At 55.4% G+C, this 18,983-nt stretch overlaps 1 protein-coding gene across 12 annotated transcripts in view; it reads left to right on the top strand.

Annotated features, from left to right (window-relative positions):
* AXIN1 (axin 1) overlaps positions 1-18,983 on the top strand; it is a 77,560-nt gene that overhangs the window by 40,760 nt on the left and 17,817 nt on the right. For all 12 annotated transcript variants that reach the window (XR_008475275.2, XR_013524468.1, XM_078344141.1 and 9 more), the window contains 2 exons: positions 8,230-8,370; positions 17,587-17,683. Coding sequence is in view for 10 of the 12 variants with exons in the window: in XM_078344141.1 (XP_078200267.1) it covers positions 8,230-8,370; positions 17,587-17,683 (238 nt within the window). In the remaining 2 variants the exon portion in view is untranslated. The remainder of the gene's footprint in view (positions 1-8,229; positions 8,371-17,586; positions 17,684-18,983) is intronic.

Genomic DNA, 18,983 nt, shown 5'->3' with positions numbered 1-18,983 from the left:
GTTTAGGATCCGCCCTCCATCCTCAGTGGGTCTGCAGGACTGAGGTGGCTGTGAAGGGAGTTCCCAGGAGCCAGCGATTCTGTGTTTAGGATCCGCCCTCCATCCTCAGTGGGTCTGCAGGACTGAGGTGGCTGTGAAGGGAGTTCCCAGGAGCCAGCGATTCTGTGTTTAGGATTCGCCCTCCATCCTCAGTGGGTCTGCAGGACTGAGGTGGCTGTGAAGGGAGTTCCCAGGAGCCAGCGATTCTGTGTTTAGGATCCGCCCTCCATCCTCAGTGGGTCTGCAGGACTGAGGTGGCTGGAGACGCATGTGGGGTCTTGAGGGGCAGACACACACCAGGATCTGCACAGACTCCTCACCTCGAGAGGGCTGGGTCCCACCTCCTTCATGGATGAGGATGTATGGCCCGGGGGTTCTGCCTCAGGGCGCCCAGTTGAGATGCAGGTCAGCACCAGCACCTGCCTTGCTGACTCAGCTCCTGCACAGGCCTCCCACACCTGTGCAGAGGAAACACAGCCGCAGGAGCACACCTGTCCCCACACCTGTGCACTGGTGCACACCACTGCGGACAGGTACGGGGTGACGGGTTGCAGACTGTTTCAGCGCTTAGACAGCATTCGAGGGGAGATCTACTCAGTCATGAGTCATTGCCGCCTGTCAGACCCCGCTACCGGCAGAGCCCTGCACAGCACTCACCCCTCAGGGCCACCCCGTGTGCACCACTGTTAGCAGCCACCCTGCTCTGAGCCAGGCCTGGGGGAAGCACCCAGCTGTGTGCCTGTGGCATGCGCTGCTGGGTTTCAGAAGCTCTGTGCTTCTCAGAAGGCCGTGTGGCCACCTCCGTTGGAGTTGGGCTTTCATTGGCTCCTTCCTGGCTCATCATCCAGGGCTCACAGATGTGTGTTCCCAGCCATTTTACTAATTCCACCTTCCATCTTTCAGAATACAGCTGGTCCCCAACTTAGGTCTTTTCAGCTTTGTGACGACCCTGAAGCATTCAGGTTCCCGTCAACGAAGGGGGGGCCTGTGTCGGGGTAACCCTTTGTAAGTTGGGAGTCACTCTCCACGCCGTATCCCGGGCCACGCGAGGGTAACCCTTTGTAAGTTGGGAGTCACTCTCCACGCCGTATCCCGGGCCACGCGAGGGTAACCCTTTGTAAGTTGGGAGTCACTCTCCACGCAGTATCCCGGGCCACGCGAGGGTAACCCTTTGTAAGTTGGGAGTCACTCTCCACGCCGTATCCCGGGCCACGCGAGGGTAACCCTTTGTAAGTTGGGAGTCACTCTCCACGCAGTATCCCGGGCCACGCGAGGGTAACCCTTTGTAAGTTGGGAGTCACTCTCCACGCAGTATCCCGGGCCACGCGAGGGTAACCCTTTGTAAGTTGGGAGTCACTCTCCACGCCGTATCCCGGGCCACGCGAGGGTAACCCTTTGTAAGTTGGGAGTCACTCTCCACGCCGCATCCCGGGCCACGCGAGGGTAACCCTTTGTAAGTTGAGAGTTACTCTCCACGCCGCATCCCGGGCCACGCGAGGTTTGTTGGGATGCATCCCTATCATGAGTTGAGGAGCTGTGTAGTCATAGAAGGCGATTTGCGTCTCAAAATGGCTATGGTTATTTTAGGGGGTGTGCTGCCCTGTGCTGCTGAAGCAAAAGCATCAGAACTGACTTCTAACAACACCCAGGTGTGGGCGGGGCGGGGCACGTTCTGTGCAGAGTCCTCCCAGGGCTGCTGTTTGCTGTTTCCCCACCGTGGTTGTCTCTAGGTACCACGTGGTGGTGCCTCACTGCCGTGTTGGGCGGCAGCTCCTGTCTGGGTATGGAAGGCACAGAGGGGAGCAAGCCCAGAGCGTCCCTGAGCGTGGGTAACGTTGAGGCAGGAGGGCAGGGCAGGGCCTGGAGCAGCGGCTTCTGATGATTCCCAGGGCCAGATCTGCCTCCAGCCTCCTCCCCCCGTGTTCTGGTGGCTTCCCTCACACCCAGCTGCCTGGGTGCTTATTCATTTGCTCTCTCGGCATTAAACATTTTTTTTGCCATTAATTTGTATATTCTTGAGTGTACTTAGTAACCCTAAAGGTATTTGATGAGAAAGGCCAGAACTCTCGAATTTACACGTATGTGTTAAAGGATGTGGTGGGTTGGTTGAAACTTGACCATCTAAGCTGTTTCTGAATTTCTCTGTGAAACCGTCACAGCCAAGCTTCGTAATTTTGTGTAATTTTTCTGTTTAGATGTTATTCACCTCCATGTTGTATTTTTGGTGGTGGTGTCTTACCTTGCAGGAATCCTTTTAAAGCATTTGCCCCTTTGCAGTTAGTTCAGTAATTTAAATGATCTGGTTCATGGCCATGCACAGTGGCTCATGCCTGTCATCCTCGCACATTAGGACACTGAGGCAGGCGGACTGCTTGAGCTGAGGAGTTCAAGACCAGCCTGGGCGGCACAGTGAGACCTCATCTATATAGAAAATGACTAAGTAGTCGGGCGTGGTAGTGCACACCTGTAGTCTCAGCTACCCGGGAGGCTGAGGTGGGAGCCTGGGGGCGGGGGAAGAAAATGTAAATGCAGAAAAAGCGTTGCTCAAGACTGTGTGGGAGGCCGTCAGTTGAGGTTCTCATGCTGCCTGGGAAGAGGCAGGTGCCGTGTGTGAGACTGAGACATGTCCAGGCATACTAACCAGTGAAAGAACTGTACAGCGTTACTTTTTCAGAGGGAGGAAACGGAAAGCAGAAAATACCGTAAAGAAGGCAGGAAAGAGCAGAAGGAAGCAGAGCAAGTTGGATAAAGCAGCTGGACCCAGCTCCCTCCCCATCACACTAAACGTAACCCATCCAGACTGCTTCATAGAAGGAAAAATTGTCAAACTGTATTTTTAAAAGGCTGGCTGCTTGCACAAGTGCAAGAATATAGAATGGTTAAATGTGAAAAAATGGAAGATGAAAGTACCACAGTGATCAGAGAGCCGGTGCCGTGGCAGTGCTGGATGTGGGAGTAGCGCGGGCGTCCCAGAGAGCTGCCTTTCTGCAGCCGGAGGAGACCTTTCTCCACCGTCCACGAACACGTTCCTCTGGGTCTCCTGGTCAGGGGAGACCTGCTGTGTGGCCCTGACACTGGGAACTCCTAGGCCAGCCTGCACTGTGCCGGCCGCCTCTCAGCTTCTCATTTCCTGTTGCTTTGAAGCTAATAGGGCCCTCGGTGCTGTGCTGTCAAACCCCACTAGGTGTTTTGGTGACGCAGTTCCTGGGCATTGATTCTGCCTTCAGCCTCCCCGCACTGCATCACTGGACTTTCTCTTCTGTGCTGGGCACATTTTTCCCTAAGTCTTCGTGTCTTCTCGTGCCTCGTCTCCACAACGTTTTTTGTTTGAGGCAGGGTCTGGAGCACAGGCTGGAGCACAGTGGCGTGATCGTGGCTCGGACTCCTAGGCTCAAGCAAGTCTCCTGCCTCACCCTCCCAGATCACTGAGATTCCAGGTGTATGCCACCACAGCAGGCCCTAAAGAAAGCTTTGGAACACAGAGAAGAACTGCAGGGATCCTGCCACCACCTTGCTCTGCAGGGTCTCCTGGCCTCTGTGCCCCTGGACTCTGCCTGGGTCTCCCCGCCTGTTCCAGAAGAGCTGTGCACATTTTCCTGTTTTGGACCTTCAGTGTTGGGGGCCTGGCACACCTCCTACCAAGGTTCCAGGCTGCATTCTCACTGCACAGCCAGGGGACAGATCCTCCCGCAGCATCTCCACGTGTCTGAGAAGTGCAGGAGCAAGTGGAGGTGCTCGAGAGGGGAAACACACATAGGCACACATAAGTGCACACATGGGCATGCACACAGGCACACACGTAGGCATACGGGCGCACACGCAGATGTCACATAGGCACACATGCGCAGTCACACAGGTGGCCCCCAGGCATGCACACAGAAAGCACGCATCCATGGGCGCACACACAGGCAGGCACGCAAGAACATGCCCCTCTCGCCGCTGGATCCCTGCTCTGTTTGTAGGGATCCTGGAGCTCCCACGTGACCTCCCCTTGTACGTGCCTGACCAGAACGTTCTCAGTTGTATAACTGGTAGTGGAGGCCAATCCCAGCCACCTGCGTTTTCAGGTACAAGAGCCATCTGAGCACTGAAGGGCAGATTCCACGAGCCAGGGCTGTTGTCTGCGATTTTTAAGATTGGCCGGGCGCAGTGGCTCACGCCTATAATCCCAGCATTTTGGGAGGCTGAGGCGGGTGGATCACGAGGTCAAGAGATCGAGACCATCCTGGTCAACATGGTGAAACCCTGTCTCTACTAAAAATACAAAACATTAGCTGGATGTGGTGGTGCGTGCCTGTAGTCCCAGCTACTCAGGAGGCTGAAGCAGGAGAATTGCCTGAACCCAGGAGGCGGAGGTTGTGGTAAGCCGAGATCGCGCCATTGCACTCCAGCCTGGGTGACAAGAGTGAAACTGTCTCAAAAAAAAAAAAAAAAAAAAAAAAGATAAATAGTTAACGGGCTGCCTTTCTTCCTTTGCTTTCCTCCCAGCTACTTTCTCCCGCTTCTCTCCCCTTGTTGCCTGACCTTGGTGCTTGTGTGCAGTGGAACTTGCCGTATGCTGGAGTCTGTGGAAAACTGGAAACCTGAGTTTCTCCTGCTTCTCATTTTAAAGACAAACAGGGCTTTCATAAATGTGAAAGGCTCACCTGGGAAGTCAGGGTGGGAGAGGCACATGGAATTGGACACGTGAACACGGAAGGCTTGGTTCTGCTGTATGTGGCTCCCAAGTGACGGGACAGGTGTGAGCCCCATGGCAGCGTGAGGGCCGGCCGCATGGCTCCGGGGTGTGCCGTGGGCCTAGACGTCTGTGCAGCAGTGGCCTTCTCTCTTCAGTTAGAAATGTTTTCATTTGGCCAAATGGGTGTTTCTAGAAAGTCACCAAAGTGCAGGGTTGTTTAATGGTAACAGGGAAAGTTAAAATGAGTTTCATGGTTCACCTGAGTGTGGCTGCAGTGGCTGTTAGCGTGGCAACACCGGCAGCCGCGGGGCAGCTGTGGCTTTAAGTATCAAAGGAGTAACCGTGTCATTTTAAAATGCTGCGTGAAGCTGCAAGCTGCTTTCATCGTGTCTGCTCCCTGTGAGGTACGGAGAGGAGAGGACCAGCCTTGTGGCCCAGCCGCAGGTGGTCAGTGTTTCCGGAGAACCGGTTTCCCCAGTGGCCCTGTGCTTGCTGTCAGCCTGTGGCTGCCATCACCTGGCCATGGCTGTCGGTGCAGTGCAGTGAGCCACCAGGCCACAGTGGGCGGGGAAGAGGGACTGGTGGACTAAGGACCCTGGCGCCTGCCTCCCAAACAGCTGAGCTTTATGGTGGCCTCGAGGCAGGGCATGGTAACCCACACTGTCCATGTGAAAGGCCCTGCTTGCATGTTGTGGCCTCTTGCTGTGGCCTCCTGCTGTGCCCTCTGGAGTGCACAGAGGCTGCAGCCCCAGGAGAAATGGCCCTCTGCGACAAGGCCCCAGCCATCAACGCTGCAGGCTGTCCCCAGCTGACAGCACCACATCAGCACCCCAGGCATCCCATGTTACCAGAGTTCAAGGTGCCAGGCTGCCCCCCTGCCCCATCTTATTAAAGGGCTTTTCCTGGCGTGAATAGAATTGGGCTTTCCCAGTTGGGTGAGGGCTTATGCCTGTAATCCCAGTACTTAGGGAGGCTGAGGTGGGTGGACCATGAGATCAGGAAATCGAGACCATCCTGGCCAAGATGGTGAAACCCTGCCTCTAAAAATACAAAAAAATAGCCGGTGTGGTGGCACGTGCCTGTAATCCCAGCTACTCAGGAGGCTGAGGCAGGAGAATTGCTTGAACCCAGGAGGCGGAGGTTGCGGTGAGCCGAGATTGTGCCACTGCACTCCAGCCTGGGTGACAGAGTGAGACTCTGTCTTTTTTAAATAAATAAATAAATAAATAAAATAAAATAAGAAGGCCAGGTGAGGTGGCTCACACCTGTAATCCTAGCACTTTGGGAGGCTGAGGTAGGTGGATCACCCAAGGTCAGGAGTTCAAGACCACCCTGGCCATTATGGTGAAACCCCATCTAAAAAAAAAAAGAGTTGGGGCTTTGCCTAGGTTCTGCTCATCAGGTGGACAGGTGGAAGCTGTGCTGGTCCCCTCCCTCCATGCCGAGGACTCTGATGCGCAGGTGCCCAGTCACTGATGCAGTGTGCTTGCGCCCCTGACATGGCAGTTCCTCTAGCCACATGCGTGGGCAGGGTGGCCCATCGTAGCCTCTGGCAGCTGTCTTGTGTCCCTGTGACCTGTGGAGTTCCAACCGATGTAGTCGTCCCCCCTCAGGACACATTGGAAGACCCCGGTGGATGCTTGAAGCCCTGATAGTGCTGAACCCTGTATATGCTGTTTTCCCCGCTGGGAACACAGCTCTGATCAAGTTTAACTTATAAGTTAGACACAGTGGGAACTGAGGACAGTTGAGACCCAGACGGAAGAGTTGTAATGGTACTCTGTGATAAACGTCCTGTGGAGGGGTCTCTTTCTGTCAAAATTGTACTGCACTGGGCTCACTAGTTTCAGAAACCAGGAAAAGCAAAGCCGAGGAGGGGGCAGCTGCTAGAAGGGAGAGGCATGCTTAGGGCACACGGGGGGTTTAGCAGTTAGGGACCTTGCTAGAAGGGAGAGGCATGTGCCCCTTAGGGCACACTGGGGGGTTTAGCAGTTAGGGACCTTGCTAGAAGGGAGAGGCATGTGCCCCTTAGGGCACACTGGGGGGTTTAGCAGTTAGGGACCTTGCTAGAAGGGAGAGGCATGTGCCCCTCAGGGCACACTGGGGGGTTTAGCAGTTAGGGCCTTGCTAGAAGGGAGAGGCATGTGCCCCTCAGGGCACACTGGGGGGTTTAGCAGTTAGGGGCCCTGCGGAGTCCACACACCAGTTGGTTGGCAGCATAGCAGAGCACCCGTCACGGGCACATGCCTGTGACAGGAGTTAGATTTGATGGAGAGAGGCGCTTAAAATTATTGAGGACGAGAAGGATTATTCAGTATTTGATGCTAACAGCTGGCTCTCCATTTTGATGTAAAGGGGTGAGCTAGATTTTATTTATTTTTTACCTTTAGGTCCCGTTGGACTGAGCTAGATTTTGTATACACACATTTCAGGTAAAGACCTAAAAATATTTGGAGCATATAAAGAAAAATAGAACATATTTGTAATCTTGGAATAAGGAAGGCCTGTGTTTGCGAAATACAGAAACAATAGAGGAAAAGATTGGAATATCTGATTTCTTAGAAATGAAAACTTTTACAAAAATGAATATGAGCAATGTTAAAAAGAAAAATGACATGTAGGGAGAGAATGTTTTTCATATATATAACCAGAGATTAGGCCGGGCCTGCTGGCTCATTCCTGTAATCCCAGCACTTTGGGAGGCCAAGGCCAGCGGATCACCTGAGGTCAGGAGTTCAAGACCAGCCTGACTAACACGGAGAAACCCCGTCTCTACTAAAAATACAGACTTAGCCAGGTGTGGTGGCACATGCCTGTAATCCCAGCTACTCGGGAGGCCGAGGCAAGGAGAATCGCTTGAACCTGGGAGGCTGAGGCTGTGATGAGCTGAGATCACACCATTGCACTCCAGCCAGGGCACCAGAACAAACTGTCTCAAGAAGAAAAATTAAAAATAACCAGCGGTAACAGCACAACGATTTAAAGAGTTCTGTAAATCACTAAGAAACTCATAATCCACTGCGTGGCAAACTGTCTGAACAGATAAAGAGGAAGAAATGTAAATGAGAAATACCCTCAACTGCCAGTCTGACCGTTCATCAGGGAAATGCAGATGGAAACAAGGTGTCATTTCCGGCTCATTTGGTAGTAGCAGGTGGAGGCGAATCTCTCCAGGAGCTTCCCCTGTTAGGGGACAGGAGGTGGCACCACACACACACACGTTCACATACGGACCCGTGGACCACAGTCCCATGGCCGTTCTTGGCCTTGGGGATGGGCGCAGGGACATCAGAGCTGAAGCACCCACTGAAAATCAGAGAGCTGCCTAGCGCTTTCATCCGCCCCGTTGGAGAAGACGGGAGGACAGGCGGAGATGCTGGCCGCCTCTGCTCCATGTGTTTCTCCTCATTGCTGTTTAATTCATACATTAGGATGTTCAGATAATAAGAAAATGTGGATTAAAATGAGAGGTTGTTGGCAGGCTGTCACTAACGTATCCTGCTTGTTCACAGGTATGGATCCTGGCGGGAGCCAGTCAACCCCTATTATGTCAATGCCGGCTATGCCCTGGCCCCAGCCACCAGTGCCAACGACAGCGAGCAGCAGAGCCTGTCCAGCGATGCAGACACCCTGTCCCTCACAGACAGCAGCGTGTGAGTACCTCCCCGGTACCCAGTCCCTCACAGACAGCAGTGTTTAAGTCCCGTCCCAGACACCCTGTCCCTCACAGACAGCAGCGTGTGAGTACCTCCCCGGTACCCAGTCCCTCACAGACAGCAGTGTTTAAGTCCCGTCCCAGACACCCTGTCCCTCACAGACAGCAGTGTTTAAGTCCTGTCCCAGACACCCTGTCCCTCACAGACAGCAGCGTGTGAGTACCTCCCCGGTACCCAGTCCCTCACAGACAGCAGTGTTTAAGTCCCGTCCCAGACACCCTGTCCCTCACAGACAGCAGTGTTTAAGTCCCGTCCCAGACACCCAGTCCCTCACAGACAGCAGTGTTTAAGTCCTGTCCCAGACACCCTGTCCCTCACAGACAGCAGCGTGTGAGTACCTCCCCGGTACCCAGTCCCTCACAGACAGCAGTGTTTAAGTCCCGTCCCAGACACCCAGTCCCTCACAGACAGCAGCGTGTGAGTACCTCCCCGGTACCCAGTCCCTCACAGACAGCAGTGTTTAAGTCCCGTCCCAGACACCCTGTCCCTCACAGACAGCAGTGTTTAAGTCCTGTCCCAGACACCCTGTCCCTCACAGACAGCAGCGTGTGAGTACCTCCCCGGTACCCAGTCCCTCACAGACAGCAGTGTTTAAGTCCCGTCCCAGACACCCTGTCCCTCACAGACAGCAGTGTTTAAGTCCTGTCCCAGACACCCAGTCCCTCACAGACAGCAGTGTTTAAGTCCTGTCCCAGACACCCTGTCCCTCACAGACAGCAGCGTGTGAGTACCTCCCCGGTACCCAGTCCCTCACAGACAGCAGTGTTTAAGTCCCGTCCCAGACACCCAGTCCCTCACAGACAGCAGTGTTTAAGTCCTGTCCCAGACACCCTGTCCCTCACAGACAGCAGCGTGTGAGTACCTCCCCGGTACCCAGTCCCTCACAGACAGCAGTGTTTAAGTCCTGTCCCAGACACCCTGTCCCTCACAGACAGCAGCGTGTGAGTACCTCCCCGGTACCCAGTCCCTCACAGACAGCAGTGTTTAAGTCCCGTCCCAGACACCCAGTCCCTCACAGACAGCAGTGTTTAAGTCCTGTCCCAGACACCCTGTCCCTCACAGACAGCAGCGTGTGAGTACCTCCCCGGTACCCAGTCCCTCACAGACAGCAGTGTTTAAGTCCCGTCCCAGACACCCAGTCCCTCACAGACAGCAGTGTTTAAGTCCTGTCCCAGACACCCTGTCCCTCACAGACAGCAGCGTGTGAGTACCTCCCCGGTACCCAGTCCCTCACAGACAGCAGTGTTTAAGTCCTGTCCCAGACACCCAGTCCCTCACAGACAGCAGTGTTTAAGTCCTGTCCCAGACACCCTGTCCCTCACAGACAGCAGCGTGTGAGTACCTCCCCGGTACCCAGTCCCTCACAGACAGCAGTGTTTAAGTCCCGTCCCAGACACCCAGTCCCTCACAGACAGCAGTGTTTAAGTCCTGTCCCAGACACCCTGTCCCTCACAGACAGCAGCGTGTGAGTACCTCCCCGGTACCCAGTCCCTCACAGACAGCAGTGTTTAAGTCCCGTCCCAGACACCCAGTCCCTCACAGACAGCAGTGTTTAAGTCCTGTCCCAGACACCCTGTCCCTCACAGACAGCAGCGTGTGAGTACCTCCCCGGTACCCAGTCCCTCACAGACAGCAGTGTTTAAGTCCTGTCCCAGACACCCTGTCCCTCACAGACAGCAGTGTTTAAGTCCCGTCCCAGACACCCAGTCCCTCACAGACAGCAGTGTTTAAGTCCTGTCCCAGACACCCTGTCCCTCACAGACAGCAGCGTGTGAGTACCTCCCCGGTACCCAGTCCCTCACAGACAGCAGTGTTTAAGTCCTGTCCCAGACACCCTGTCCCTCACAGACAGCAGCGTGTGAGTACCACCCCGGATACCCAGTCCCTCACAGACAGCAGTGTTTAAGTCCCGTCCCAGACACCCAGTCCCTCACAGACAGCAGTGTTTAAGTCCTGTCCCAGACACCCTGTCCCTCACAGACAGCAGCGTGTGAGTACCTCCCCGGTACCCAGTCCCTCACAGACAGCAGTGTTTAAGTCCTGTCCCAGACACCCTGTCCCTCACAGACAGCAGTGTTTAAGTCCTGTCCCAGACACCCTGTCCCTCACAGACAGCAGCGTGTGAGTACCTCCCCGGTACCCAGTCCCTCACAGACAGCAGTGTTTAAGTCCTGTCCCAGACACCCTGTCCCTCACAGACAGCAGTGTTTAAGTCCTGTCCCAGACACCCTGTCCCTCACAGACAGCAGCGTGTGAGTACCTCCCCGGTACCCAGTCCCTCACAGACAGCAGTGTTTAAGTCCCGTCCCAGACACCCAGTCCCTCACAGACAGCAGCGTGTGAGTACCTCCCCGGTACCCAGTCCCTCACAGACAGCAGTGTTTAAGTCCTGTCCCAGACACCCTGTCCCTCACAGACAGCAGTGTTTAAGTCCTGTCCCAGACACCCTGTCCCTCACAGACAGCAGCGTGTGAGTACCTCCCCGGTACCCAGTCCCTCACAGACAGCAGTGTTTAAGTCCCGTCCCAGACACCCAGTCCCTCACAGACAGCAGTGTTTAAGTCCTGTCCCAGACACCCTGTCCCTCACAGACAGCAGCGTGTGAGTACCGCCCCGGATACCCAGTCCCTCACAGACAGCAGTGTTTAAGTCCTGTCCCAGACACCCTGTCCCTCACAGACAGCAGCGTGTGAGTACCTCCCCGGTACCCAGTCCCTCACAGACAGCAGTGTTTAAGTCCTGTCCCAGACACCCTGTCCCTCACAGACAGCAGTGTTTAAGTCCTGTCCCAGACACCCTGTCCCTCACAGACAGCAGCGTGTGAGTACCTCCCCGGTACCCAGTCCCTCACAGACAGCAGTGTTTAAGTCCTGTCCCAGACACCCAGTCCCTCACAGACAGCAGCGTGTGAGTACCTCCCCGGTACCCAGTCCCTCACAGACAGCAGTGTTTAAGTCCTGTCCCAGACACCCAGTCCCTCACAGACAGCAGCGTGTGAGTACCTCCCCGGTACCCAGTCCCTCACAGACAGCAGTGTTTAAGTCCCGTCCCAGACACCCAGTCCCTCACAGACAGCAGTGTTTAAGTCCTGTCCCAGACACCCTGTCCCTCACAGACAGCAGTGTTTAAGTCCTGTCCCAGACACCCTGTCCCTCACAGACAGCAGTGTTTAAGTCCCGTCCCAGACACCCAGTCCCTCACAGACAGCAGTGTTTAAGTCCTGTCCCAGACACCCTGTCCCTCACAGACAGCAGTGTTTAAGTCCTGTCCCAGACACCCTGTCCCTCACAGACAGCAGTGTTTAAGTCCTGTCCCAGACACCCTGTCCCTCACAGACAGCAGCGTGTGAGTACCTCCCCGGTACCCAGTCCCTCACAGACAGCAGTGTTTAAGTCCCGTCCCAGACACCCTGTCCCTCACAGACAGCAGCGTGTGAGTACCTCCCCGGTACCCAGTCCCTCACAGACAGCAGTGTTTAAGTCCTGTCCCAGACACCCAGTCCCTCACAGACAGCAGTGTTTAAGTCCCGTCCCAGACACCCTGTCCCTCACAGACAGCAGCGTGTGAGTACCGCCCCGGATACCCAGTCCCTCACAGACAGCAGTGTTTAAGTCCTGTCCCAGACACCCTGTCCCTCACAGACAGCAGCGTGTGAGTACCTCCCCGGTACCCAGTCCCTCACAGACAGCAGTGTTTAAGTCCCGTCCCAGACACCCTGTCCCTCACAGACAGCAGCGTGTGAGTACCTCCCCGGTACCCAGTCCCTCACAGACAGCAGTGTTTAAGTCCCGTCCCAGACACCCTGTCCCTCACAGACAGCAGTGTTTAAGTCCCGTCCCAGACACCCTGTCCCTCACAGACAGCAGCGTGTGAGTACCTCCCCGGATACCCAGTCCCTCACAGACAGCAGTGTTTAAGTCCTGTCCCAGACACCCAGTCCCTCACAGACAGCAGTGTTTAAGTCCTGTCCCAGACACCCTGTCCCTCACAGACAGCAGTGTTTAAGTCCTGTCCCAGACACCCTGTCCCTCACAGACAGCAGTGTTTAAGTCCTGTCCCAGACACCCTGTCCCTCACAGACAGCAGCGTGTGAGTACCTCCCCGGTACCCAGTCCCTCACAGACAGCAGTGTTTAAGTCCTGTCCCAGACACCCTGTCCCTCACAGACAGCAGTGTTTAAGTCCTGTCCCAGACACCCTGTCCCTCACAGACAGCAGCGTGTGAGTACCTCCCCGGTACCCAGTCCCTCACAGACAGCAGTGTTTAAGTCCTGTCCCAGACACCCTGTCCCTCACAGACAGCAGTGTTTAAGTCCCGTCCCAGACACCCTGTCCCTCACAGACAGCAGTGTTTAAGTCCTGTCCCAGACACCCAGTCCCTCACAGACAGCAGCGTGTGAGTACCTCCCCGGTACCCAGTCCCTCACAGACAGCAGTGTTTAAGTCCTGTCCCAGACACCCTGTCCCTCACAGACAGCAGTGTTTAAGTCCTGTCCCAGACACCCTGTCCCTCACAGACAGCAGCGTGTGAGTACCTCCCCGGTACCCAGTCCCTCACAGACAGCAGTGTTTAAGTCCTGTCCCAGACACCCAGTCCCTCACAGACAGCAGTGTTTAAGTCCCGTCCCAGACACCCTGTCCCTCACAGACAGCAGTGTTTAAGTCCTGTCCCAGACACCCTGTCCCTCACAGACAGCAGTGTTTAAGTCCTGTCCCAGACACCCTGTCCCTCACAGACAGCAGTGTTTAAGTCCTGTCCCAGACACCCTGTCCCTCACAGACAGCAGCGTGTGAGTACCTCCCCGGTACCCAGTCCCTCACAGACAGCAGTGTTTAAGTCCCGTCCCAGACACCCAGTCCCTCACAGACAGCAGTGTTTAAGTCCTGTCCCAGACACCCAGTCCCTCACAGACAGCAGCGTGTGAGTACCTCCCCGGTACCCAGTCCCTCACAGACAGCAGTGTTTAAGTCCTGTCCCAGACACCCTGTCCCTCACAGACAGCAGTGTTTAAGTCCTGTCCCAGACACCCTGTCCCTCACAGACAGCAGCGTGTGAGTACCACCCCGGTACCCAGTCCCTCACAGACAGCAGTGTTTAAGTCCCGTCCCAGACACCCAGTCCCTCACAGACAGCAGTGTTTAAGTCCTGTCCCAGACACCCTGTCCCTCACAGACAGCAGCGTGTGAGTACCACCCCGGTACCCAGTCCCTCACAGACAGCAGTGTTTAAGTCCCGTCCCAGACACCCTGTCCCTCACAGACAGCAGTGTTTAAGTCCCGTCCCAGACACCCTGTCCCTCACAGACAGCAGTGTTTAAGTCCCGTCCCAGACACCCTGTCCCTCACAGACAGCAGCGTGTGAGTACCGCCCCGGATACCCAGTCCCTCACAGACAGCAGTGTTTAAGTCCTGTCCCAGACACCCTGTCCCTCACAGACAGCAGTGTGTGAGTACCGCCCCGGATACCCAGTCCCTCACAGACAGCAGTGTTTAAGTCCCGTCCCAGACACCCAGTCCCTCACAGACAGCAGCGTGTGAGTACCGCCCCGGATACCCAGTCCCTCACAGACAGCAGTGTTTAAGTCCTATCCCAGACACCCAGTCCCTCACAGACAGCAGCGTGTGAGTACCTCCCCGGTACCCAGTCCCTCACAGACAGCAGTGTTTAAGTCCTGTCCCAGACACCCTGTCCCTCACAGACAGCAGTGTTTAAGTCCCGTCCCAGACACCCAGTCCCTCACAGACAGCAGTGTTTAAGTCCTGTCCCAGACACCCTGTCCCTCACAGACAGCAGCGTGTGAGTACCTCCCCGGTACCCAGTCCCTCACAGACAGCAGTGTTTAAGTCCTGTCCCAGACACCCTGTCCCTCACAGACAGCAGTGTTTAAGTCCTGTCCCGGACACCCTGTTTCTCCCAGATGGCAGCATGTAAGTCTCACCCTGCTACAGAGTGTGGCCAGCTCCGAGGGGGCTTCGTGCCAACCCAGTTCTGCCTAGGCTTTGTCGTCAAGGGAAACGTTTCCTGGCCCCCCAGAACTCAATGAGAGCGTGTCTAACATGGAGGCAGGCTGCACTGCAGAGGCTGTCCTCTGAGCAGTGTGAGCGAGGGCTCAGCTTTGGGTCAGTTGCTTCTCTCTGTGCCCAGGGCTGCTGGGACCTCCCCACAAGGGAGGACGGAGGGTGAACCTAAGATAGACTCTAGGCTGCCCAGGCTGCAGTTTTCTGTTTGGTTTCCAGAGTCTGGGCTTTCCGCTTAGGACAGGCACAGGCCAGCTGCCTCACCACTGGCTGTGGCAAGAGAGGTGGTCCCTGAGGGTGGGTTTCTGCCGACTCTGGTGCAGTGCAGGGTCCTGTCTTGTGCCCATCACCCACTTGGCAAGGGGCTGGGAGCAGGAACGAGCGAAGGTGCTGTGGTTGTGCTGAGGCCGATGCCTCAGTGGCCCAGGGATGGCCTGGTCTACGCGTGTGTGAACCCTCGAGGTGACAGGCAGGTTACTCTTTCATTGTCACATCTCCAGGGAAACCCCCTGTGCAGGAGCGTGCTTGTTTTATCACCTCGTCCCCTGTGCTTCACTGCAGGCATTAGATGATGCCAACACACTCTTACCACAGTAGGGCATTGGCTGCCATCCTGTGGGGGTCATTTGGGGTCTTGGTTACCCATGAAGCTCAGACCTGCCTAGCTCTGGTCTATTCATTATGTGCCACCTGCCCTCCAGCCATCCTAGCCAGGGCTGCCTCCGAGCTCAGACCCTGGGGTCTCCCCACAGCAGCCTCGGCATTGGAGGAGGCCAGACGCTGTGAACTTGTGAGCAGCTAGAGCCCACTGACCGCCACCCCCCCCCGTCCCCACTGTAGCTAGTGGCGTCCCAGATGTCTGTCCCGCTGAGCTGGCTTCTGCATGTGGAGAGCCTGGAGAGCCAGATAGGGCTGGAGACGGAGGAGAGGGACTTGTCACCTGCTGGTGACTGCCCGTCTTCTTATGAACCTGTTAAGTGACGGTCCTGCTCTGTGCACCATTTCATGGTTCTTTGCATTTTGGGACAGGGTCTCACTCTCACCCGGGCTGCACTGCGGTGCTGTGACTTCGGCTCACTGCAGCTTCTGTCCTCCTGCCTCAGCCTTCAGAGTTGCTGGGGCTACAAGAGTGCACCACCGCGGCCGGCTAATTATTGTGTTTCTTTTGTGTGTGGAGACGAGGTCTCACTATGTAGTCCCAAACTCGTAGGCTCCAACACAGCACCTACTTCAGCCTCCCAAGTGCTGGGATTACAGGCATGAGCCCTTGTGCCCGGCTGGTTGGTTCTTTCCATTTGCCTATCTTTAAACATTTTCCACCACCTGAATTTCAGATGAGCAGAACAAGTTGTCAGATTCTATTTCTGAACCAAATGCAGCCAGCCCCACATTGTCACACGTCTTGGTCCCTTGGTTTTTCCCTGGGTAACTGGTGCTTCGGGGGGCAGCTCTCTGTCCCTCCCGGCAGAGCTGCTGTGTGTGGCCTCTCCTGGCTTCTTTCGTCCTTGTTTAATTTTGAACCTTCAAAGTAAAATGCTGATGTGCTTTTAGCAGCACCTGACTTGAAATTATTGGAGTTGAAGCAGTGCCTGCCGTGGCCCCGAAGCCTCGGGTCCGGTGGTTGGGTGCGGTGCGACCCACGGAGTGTCTGAGCAGACCATGTGTCCTAGCATCTGGTGTCCCTCTTCCCAAAACTGTGTTACTACAGCGAAAAATCATCTGCCAACTCTCTTTTCTCAGAAAGTCTCCTGATTCTCTCCAAGAAAAGGGACATGTGTTTCCTAAAGGGAGGACCTAAAATTAATATGTATCTTTTTCCTTAGTGCTCTGTTCATCTTGGTTTGTACTGAGTGTTTAAGTTTGGGATGTAAAATCGCTGCAGATACTTGGAAGTACCGCAGAGCTGAAATGTGGATGGCTGCATTGCATCGTTTCGGTGGGGCAGCTGAGCTCAGCTTTTGTGTGCTAGGGGAAGCTCACAACCGTTCCACACGGTGCTCGAGAGATGTGGGGACAGCGCCTAATCCACAGAGGGCTGTGGAAGTTACCAAATCCAAGTATCATGTCTAAGAAACCAGTAAGTTGTTGGCTTCAGGACACTTGAACAAACCTGAGGCAGGTGTTAGGTGGGTTTTACACTCACTGATTCCTGATGCCGAGTGCGCTGAGCCAGACCCGGACCTGGCTCACCACTGCCCACAGCACTCGGTGGTCTGTGACAGCCGAGGATGCCTCAGGAGCTGCCATGTCCGCCAGGCAGCCCTGGGTCAGGCGCGGTCTCACGTCCTCTCATGTCCTGGCAGCTCTGGCAGGCCCCTTGGAGCAGCACTGATGCCTGGAGCCGCTGTGCTTCCCGAGGCAGCTTCTCTAATATCGGGGAGAGGGAGAGGGCATTAATGAAGTACCTGAGTTACCTTAACCCTGGGGTAATTATTCAGAGACGCGGTATTAATTGACGTAGGTGTTTTTAATGATCTTTTAAAGGGTTCATAAAGAAAACCTTTAGGGAAAGAAGGACCTTGCGCCTCCCTTGGAGACCACACTGCCCTGCCAGCTCACCTGGAGAGAAGCAGAGTGTGTAGCCCTGGCATCTAACTTTCTATGGGCACTGATGGTCCTGGCTGCCCACTCTGCAACCCTGAAATGTTTTTGGTCCGTTTAGCAGTGCCCTTCAAAGCAGGCACACTGCACCCTGGTCTAGGCCACAAGCAGGGGCCAGCAAACGTTTTCCGTGCAGGGCTGGCAGTGAATATGTGAGGCTTTGCAGCCACATGCAGTCCCTGTCACAAGTTCTTTCCCCACCCTTTAAAAATGGGAAAAGCCACTCGTAGCTATCAGGCCCTAAAGAACAGTCAGGCGCGAGGAGGCTTTGTGGAGATGCTCAGTAGAACCAGCTGGGAGGGCGGCGTGGCGGGCACTGAGGCTTTGCCATCACATGTGAACTTCCTGTGTGACGTGCGCACGTGTTCCCTGCACACATGGGTGCCTGCATCACCCGTGTGTGCACACGTGGCTGTGCACATGTAGTCAGTGGTGGCCCATGGGTGTCATCACCGTCGTCTGCTGACTGGCTGGGGCCCGGAGCCGTGCTGGCATGGCTCCTCTCAGTTAACGGCTGCTTCTTTCTCCTGAACAGGGATGGGATGCCCCCATACAGGATCCGTAAGCAGCACCGCAGGGAGATGCAGGAGAGCGTGCAGGTCAACGGGCGGGTGCCCCTACCTCACATTCCTGTAAGTACCGGCTCTGCGGCCCCCAGCCCATCGTCCTGCCTGCTCAGCGTGGGCCATGGTGAACTGGTGCTCCGGTAAGGCACTCACCTGGGCCAACCTGTAGACATCAGCCTGTGATCCCAGCAGCATCTGCAAGTGGCCAGTCCCTGAGGGTGTCAGGGGACGGAGGTGCAGGCAGCATTTAGGGCCCAGAGGGAGCTGTCTGTTCAGAAGAGCCCCCATGCCCCAAGGCACACCCTCCCTGGGGGCAGGAAGTGTCTTGGCTTGTGATGTTGGATGCCTCCCCTCAAAGGGGGCAGCTGTGAGCCCAGGTCTGGCCCCTGCATGGCCCCTGGAGAAAACTTGGTGTCTTTGTGGCTGAACAGTGGTCATCTCTAGGTGAACGTGTTGACTTTAAAGCTGCCTGGGCTTTCGCTGTTGGGCAGTCATGGTGCCTCTGCCTTGGCTGGGTGGCAGGTCACGGAGCCGAGAGCCCGTCTCCGTCTACAGAGCACTTCCCGGTTGATGAACGGATTCATGATCTTTCCTTATTTGATGGGTTGACTTTGAACAGGAAGGACTTGTTGAGAAAAGCAGTTTTTTTTTTTATTTTTTGAGACAGAGTTTGCTCTTGTTACCCAGACTGGAGTGCAGTGGTGCGATCTCACCTCGCTGCACACTCTGCCTCCCGGTTTCAAGCAGTTCTCCTGCCTCAGCCTCCCGAGTACCTGGCACTACAGGCACACGTCAACATGCCCAGCTAATTTTTGTATTTGTAGTAGAGATGGGGTTTCACCATGTTGGCCAGGCTGGTCTTAAACTCCTGACCTCAGGAGATCCGCCTGCCTTAGCCTCAAAAAGTGCTGGGATTACAGGCACGAGCCACTGTGCCCGGCCGAGAAAAGTGTTTTTAACCGGCTGTTAGCTGCAGGGTGTGAGGGTGAACCACAGGACCGTCGGAGCGTCTGTGCCGGGAAGTAGGCATTTTGGGAGCATTGACACGCTCTTGGTTGGGATTTCTTAGCCTTGTAGCTTTTCTGCAGACATTAGTTTCCAAGTCAGGAAAGGGGTGATTTACGGTTGAAAAGAAAGGATGGAGGTTTGCTCTTAATTCTGAGAAGTTGACCAAGGGTTGTCACTTCCCAGCCAGTCCTTGACACAGGTTTGGCTAAAACTAGGCGCTGATGATGTCTCCCTACCAAAAAGTGGATGACGTTGTAGCCGTGTGTGTGCGTGAGCGTGCGTGTGCTGCAGAAGATCTGGGGCCCTGCCTGCCATCTACGGCCCAAGGCTGTCATGAGGTCACAGCCCAAGTTGATGG

This window comes from Callithrix jacchus, chromosome 12 (assembly GCF_049354715.1).
Source record: "Callithrix jacchus isolate 240 chromosome 12, calJac240_pri, whole genome shotgun sequence".
NCBI lineage: Eukaryota > Metazoa > Chordata > Mammalia > Primates > Cebidae > Callithrix > Callithrix jacchus.
The sequence above is the reverse complement of the archived record's forward strand: the minus strand, read 5'-3'. Positions and strand labels throughout refer to the sequence as shown.